This window comes from Wasmannia auropunctata, unplaced genomic scaffold (assembly GCF_000956235.1).
Source record: "Wasmannia auropunctata unplaced genomic scaffold, wasmannia.A_1.0 LD267278.1, whole genome shotgun sequence".
Classification (NCBI taxonomy): Eukaryota; Metazoa; Arthropoda; class Insecta; order Hymenoptera; family Formicidae; genus Wasmannia; species Wasmannia auropunctata.
This window is the reverse complement of record NW_012095612.1, coordinates 164-7,472: the sequence shown is the minus strand read 5'-3', so window position 1 is coordinate 7,472 and position 7,309 is coordinate 164. Positions and strand designations below refer to the sequence as shown.

At 28.2% G+C, this 7,309-nt stretch overlaps 2 protein-coding genes across 2 annotated transcripts; both read left to right on the top strand.

The window, feature by feature from the left end:
* The first annotated feature begins 643 nt into the window (after positions 1-643).
* Positions 644-1,677, top strand: LOC105462254. The gene is made up of 3 exons (XM_011708774.1): positions 644-734; positions 777-937; positions 1,264-1,677. The coding sequence occupies exons 1-3, from the start codon at positions 644-646 to the stop codon at positions 1,675-1,677; spliced, it is 666 nt and encodes a 221-aa protein (XP_011707076.1).
* A 4,090-nt stretch (positions 1,678-5,767) lies between these two features.
* LOC105462253 lies at positions 5,768-6,991 on the top strand. The gene is made up of 3 exons (XM_011708773.1): positions 5,768-6,248; positions 6,392-6,801; positions 6,876-6,991. Exons 1-3 carry the CDS (start codon positions 5,946-5,948, stop codon positions 6,949-6,951), a joined length of 789 nt encoding a protein of 262 aa, XP_011707075.1. The 5' UTR covers positions 5,768-5,945; the 3' UTR covers positions 6,952-6,991.
* Positions 6,992-7,309: the final 318 nt, after the last annotated feature.

Below are 7,309 nucleotides of genomic sequence, written 5' to 3'. Positions count from 1 at the left end.
AAATCGTTTTTAAAATTTTAATAAACAACTATTTATGAAAATTTATCTGTTAATACAAAACAAAGTCAATTTATAACATTTATTTATAGTCAGTTTATATAACAAAGTCAATAGATATTGTACACATGTATGATGTTATACACCTCTTCACAATATGATGAGATATGTAGATACAATGTAAAAAGTTCTTTGTGCTATTGATAATTTTAGTTTTTTCTCTAGATAAAATTGCATATTGAAAATTTAGTAGTTTATTATCATCGTGTGTAGCAATTTATAACGAATATAAATTTGCTGTACCTTTCTGTTTTAATATTTCACGAGTATATACTTTGCATTTGATATGAAATTTATTTCATGAAACTATCATAAAATGTTATATTCACAGCACCGGTACAACAGTCGAATAAGATAATGTTTCTACATGTAAATTACAGTGTGTATCATTCGCCTACAGTACTGTGTATGTATAAGATGTACGATTTGATTATGCTATTACGCATCAAATATTTACGCAAACTGAAGAGAAGCTTGCAACACTTTATTTGAAACATAGTGCGAGAGAACGTCGTAAACGAATATAGATTTTGAAATTATTCTTGTACATTATATTACATTCTCGACGAATTTGTCAAGAATAAGTATGGCAATAAAAATAACACCGAAAACTGCTGTTACGTTTACAAAAGTGATAGTCGCTTTGTGCTTTTCGTGGCCGCTTTCAAAGAACGCTAGTAAATTTCAAATAATACGCTTCAAAATTTTACGCTCTTTAGTTTGTATGAATACAATGATATTGAGCGTACCTGCAGCATACACCGTTTATCGTAATGACTACGATCTACCAAAGCTAACGAAGTTATGGTGCTTGCTAGGTGTCTTTATACAGGTCTCTCTGGAGATAACACAATGTGCACTGCAATATGATCGATTGCAAGTAAGAAATACATACATATCTATAGCGATATCAGACCGACCTCCGATAAACCATTTTCAATCTATTTTACTCAATTTTATAGAGATATTAATGAGTTAAATATCTACCTTTATAATATCATTAACACTATAATAAACACTATTCAGCAAATAACTTTTTATCAGCTCCGTTTATTCGGAGCAAGATTATATCTTGGCGACAATTGTTATTATTATCTATACTTGGGAAACAAAAAAATATTTAATTTAATCATCGATTTATTCTCACTTATTCACAGCTCAGATATAAACTACGTATTATTAGCTGAAAATCGAATTAATTTTCAGTATTTGATTTCGGAAATGGAGCATAATTTGGAGTGTGCGGAACCATACGAGAAAGAGATTTATCAACGGTACGTCGATAGATGCGCGATGTTTTACGCGAGCTCCACACTGGCAGTTTTTCTCACTGCGTGTTTAACGATAATTACACCACTGATAGCGACCGATCAGATCTTCCCAACAGATGCAAAGTACCCTTTCGACGTGGACCGTGAACCAATGAGAACTATTATCTTTTTACATCAATTCGTCGCTATTTGGCAGTGCTTTTCTATGGTTTGCCTCGGTACCTTTGCTGCTCTTCTCATGTGGTTTGCCGCGGCACGTTTCGAAATCTTGTCGCAACAATTTCGTATGGTCACCGACATCTACGGCATCATCGAATGTATAAGGCAACATGTGAAAATATTAAGGTAATAGAAAAATGCATTTTTTATCATTTATAAAGTTAATAATTATTAATCTTTCTAATAAAAGAATTAATATTTTTATTTAATATGTATTTTTATGGAAGAGAGCCAACGCTATCTATATACAAAGTGAAATTATATTGTTTTTCACAACAAATAAGTTCACTAATCATTTCGTATTTTCCGCATAAAATCAAATCTAACGGATAATTTATTTTTAGTATCATTGCAAATTTATGTACTTTAAAAAAATACGCTTACAAAATTTTCCAGCACTTTAGCACATTATATTTTTCACAAAAAAAAACAAGTTCACTAATCATCATTTCGAATTTTCCGCATTTGAAATCAAAATTAACGAACTAATTCTTTTTAGTAGTCCATTGCTTTGTAAATTTATGTACTTAAAAAAATACGTTTTACGAAGTTTTATCTGAAATTGAGATCAAAAACTGAAATTGTATCTAAACGTATTTTAAGTATTTTAATAGTAAAATTGAAAATAAAAAGATTTCATAATTGATTTAGCTTATAAAATAATAATATAAATTTATTAACAATAGAAATTAGAGAAATTAGATTAGAATTAGAAATTAATTAATATTAAAAAACATTAAATTATTTTTATTATTTTTATAAAAAAATATACTATTTGCAAATGTGCAAATCTTTTTTATAGTTTTAGAATTAAAATTAAAAGATATTATAAAGACGTAGTACGCACAGATATATTACAGATAAGAACAAAAAATTTTAGAAAAAAAAAATAATAAAGATTACTATTATTTATTATTGTTACTATAATTTATGATTATCCAAAAAAAAAATTGTGTTAAAATTATAGAATAAGAAAAATACATGCGTTATATAGAAACACAATGTATATAGTAATTTTTTCAGCTTATTTAGAAAATCGTTTTAGATACGCTCAAGAAGTAATAATTGCCTTTCGTTCTGTGATTTTTACAATGATAATTTTTTGTACGAATGCAATTGTTGCTAGTGGTTTAGTAATTGTAAGCGTAAGTGTTTGTTTTAAACTATTTACTATCGACTTGCGACAAGAAACATTAATTCTACTAGAGAAAATATTTACATATATAAATGCGTTTACATGCATTACATAATTTATTTTACAAATTATTATTATATACTTAGCAAAGTACGTTAACGGACAAAATACATTTTGTGACTCTATGCATAGCTGCACTTATGGACGTTTATACATATATTTGGCCAGCCGATTACTTAGGAGACGCGGTAAGTTACATTCCAATGGCGATTATAATTAAATAATTCGAATAAGATAACTCTAACTTATATAGTATCATCGAGTTCTGGTTTATTTACCACAATTGTTTCTTTTCGTTAAATTTTGCTCAATTCAGTGAAATAAATTCCTTATTTCTTTTTCAATGATTTTTTTACAAAATATAAACATAGTTTAAGTATCTCTATAAATAGCCAAATATAAAATATGTATATATATAATAAATAAATATATATATTAAATTTATTGTGTTAAATTGTTTTTATTTTTTTATAATAAAAAATGACATCTTTCTTTGTCAAATATTTATATACAATATTTTATATTTACATATTTTCAACTATATTGTTTCAACACTATATTATTTTAAAATTTGCATATTATTTACTAGAGTACCAATGTTGCGCAAGCAATTTACGAATCATTGTGGTATAATCAAGACAAAGTTTTTCAAAAAAATTTAAATTTTATTTTACTAAGAAGTCAAACACCAATGGTCGTCTCTGTTTCCTCTGCCCTTCCAGCTTTATCATTACAATATTATGCATCGGTAAGATTTCAGAAATTAAAAAATTTTTTTCCAATTTCACAATTAATATTTTACACTGATATTTTTCATACAATCAAAATTTTGTAAATATATACATATATTATGTTATATTATATTTACTCGCGCTGCGAGATTGCAATCGAAAACTTGTTTATTAATAAACTGGTTGTCTAGCAAAGTCGAGCGCTGGGACCTGAGCGTTTCGTAATTGTATTTGACGGCGGGCCGCGCTTATTCGACGATCTTTAGTAATTAATTTCTCGTAAACTATTGAGAAAATTGCAAAATGGTAGAGAACTTTTCGACTCAGTTTAATCTGCTGTACCTGCCCGCGCTTTACCATTTAGTACCGATTACTCTGTATATATAAACGTAAATTATTAATTGTAATAAGATTGACATAAATACTTTTTGCAAATATATTTCAAAAATACATAGGTATATAAAAAATATACCTATAGATAAATCAAGAGTATTAATACTGCCTAGCCTACATAAAGAAATATCCTATACATAATATATTCTACATAAAGAAATTTATGTATAACATATATATTTATTTTTATTTTTTCTTTTGTATAATAAAATAATTATATATGTATAAATGGAAAATACATTTTTTAAATATTAAAAAATATTTAAAATTTTTGAAAGTAAATATATTAGCATATAATACTCCTGATTATACAAAAATTTATAGTATACAATTTTTGTTATTATCCATATATTCTTTATATTAAAGTTAAGAAATACAGACTAATGTTACTATTTTATATATTTCAGTATGTATCAACAGCTTTTTCTTATTTAATGACATTACGAATGGTATTTGTGGTGAACAATAAAGTTCAGAATTAAATCTTAAATCTGTATAAATTTCTCTAATTTTTATTTACATCAAAGTTATTATATTTTGCGCAATAAAAGATCTTGTAATATTTTTAGCATAAAAAAAATTTGGGGTATATTTATAAGTCTCTTCACGTTAGTAAATATTAAGTAACAGATCTTAAAATAGAATTTCTTAAATTAGTTGCATTAATTGCCTTTTCTATACTTTTCAAAATCAAATTGATAAAATTAATTTAATTTTATCATGTTATTGCACATATTTTATTGTTAGCGATATAAAATAAAATAGCGGTTTAAAATCTACATATATGTACCTAGATTGGATTTTTTATTGTTAGCAATATAAAATAAAATAGCGCTTCAAAATATACATATACCTGGATTTCACTGAATGCAAGCCCTTTTTCTCGATTATAATTTCGCTCTCACAATCAATATCCCCAATAAGTATTTCCAAATGTAGCGAGATTACGCAGATTTACACACTTGGATTTGGAGTGCTCCCAATAAATAATTCAGATTTCATTATTTAAGAAAGCACTTTAACGCACTGCAACAATTATTCAAAAGATTACTATTGTAGCCAATCGTCAAACGTGCGCACGATGCAACGGCTTATGCGAAACTCTATCCATCAATCTGGCGATACGTTGTCCGACCCTCCCTTCTCGATATTGATTTTCTCGGAAATTTTTCTGAATGCTGACTCATAGCATAGATTTTAAATTTGTAACTGCAACGTGGGGTTCAAGAAACGAAACACTATTCTGATAACAGGTTTGGCTATATCCTAGAGTCTATTATACATAGTTTCACCTATGTCTATAACATAGAACAGTAAATCTTTCCTTATCTCAAAATTACATACAAAAATCGCGTGAGCGTGAAGACCATTATTCTAACACTGCTTGTGTATCATTTCGGTGATACATGTGTTACTTCCTGCGGACTTACTTCCTACCGCGAACAGATTTGCATCGATAAAATTATTATGCAGCATACACTGCACAGTATGCTAGTTTGCATGAAAACTTTATAAGTTCAAAACTGCCTTACTGCAGTTTCGTAATAATACAAAAAACTATAAAGAATAATAGATAAAATAATGTATAGTTTTTCCGTAATATCTATGACGTAAATAGCTAGTATCGCATGATATCCGAGATATCATAGAGAGAAATCCTTTTCTTAATCTATTTTCTTACTTTCTTATGATATCTAGAATATTCATAAACACCCTAAATACGTAACATTTACGGAAAAATACAAAGAAGTCTTACTGTGCATGCATATTTTTTTTAACGCTTTTGGGGGCAAGAAACGTTATACCGCTTATAGAATTCAAGCACGCAAAGCTATCCGAGTCTCACATACATTGTATGCGTTATGATAATTTTATTTATGTATACCGCACACCCTATGCAAAACGGAAAAACGTAAGAGTACATGTTCTCCTACGGTAACTCTCCTTTGCTACACTCTTTCATCATAATATTATTGCAAATACGTGGAGCGTATCCATTACGTAACAGCTCGCAAGAGAGCTTTCATTTCCCATAGTATTAACTTGCAACACGCGCTTGTAACATACGTAGCATCCCGCATGGCAGTCATGCGAAAAAAGGTGACGATAAAAGAAGTGATCTTCGTAATAAAGTTAAGTCAGTTTCCAATTTTGTGTTGGCCCATGCCGCATGATACGACAAAGTTTAAATTGATGTGTGTGAAACTGTATCACTGTTTATGCATAATTATATCAATAGCTCTACAGTTACCATTAATATATGGTATCCAAAAACATCTTGACGAGCCTGAGATCTTAGTAAACCAAATTGTTCTATTAAGTAGCATTACTCACTCAATTTTTAACTTCATCTTTCATATGGTTAATTATCGCCACGTACAGGTAATTGATATTTATCTAATTAAATTTTATTGCATTGAAAAATTAATGTAAATTAATTGAAAACTCACGTTTTGCTACTATATTTTATATACTAATCCTATAAAATAATTACAGTAACGATTATTTTAAGTAAATGTTTGCAGAATGTTACTTACGAAATGCTACAATTTTGCAACGCGATGAAACCACGCGAAGAAGTTATAATTCAACGATACGTTGACAAATGTCTCATATTCCATAGTTTCTCTATGGGTAATATTGTCTTTGTTACGTTCGCAACTGCCGCAATAATACCTTTTGTAACGGGTCAGACATTTCCAGTAATGGCCGAATACCCATTTGATGTATATTATCAACCGCTAAAAACAATAATCTATATACATCACACTATAGCAGGCTCAATGATAGGAGCACAAGTATGTACGAATATTTTTATGGCTCTGTTGCTCTGGTTTACATCGGCAAGATTTGAGATACTGATTGAAGAGATGAAAGAAGCTACAAATGTCTATCAATTGTACGAATGTATTAAAAAACATCAACATCTACTCAAGTAAGTACCACAACTATTATCTTGTATGAGAATAATATATAATTGAAAAGAAATCCTTAAATAATCCTAATAAGTAATGCATTTATTCAGTTACGCAAGGGAAGTTACAATCGTTGCTCGTCCTTTCGCATTAACAACTGTAATTTGTAGCACCGTTAGTTTAATAATTTGCTTTCTTTTGTTTATTAGTGTAAGTATATATAATATTATAAAAATGCAATTATTAAAGGAAAGTCATCGATACCATCAAACACACTTTATTTTAAGATATTTCTTAAATAAAAGTTAAAAATAAAGCTTTAAAAACATGAATACAAACTAAGTGTCTTCTCTCAGGTAATATAGCAATTTTTTATAATACTGTTTGTAATTTTGCAATATTTAACATTTTAACATTTATAAGATAAGCAAAAATGAGTCTGATAAAATAAGCAAAAATAAGAAAGAGGAAATATAAACAAAACAGTTTAAAAAACTATATAAACATGTAAAACAATCTAATATTAAT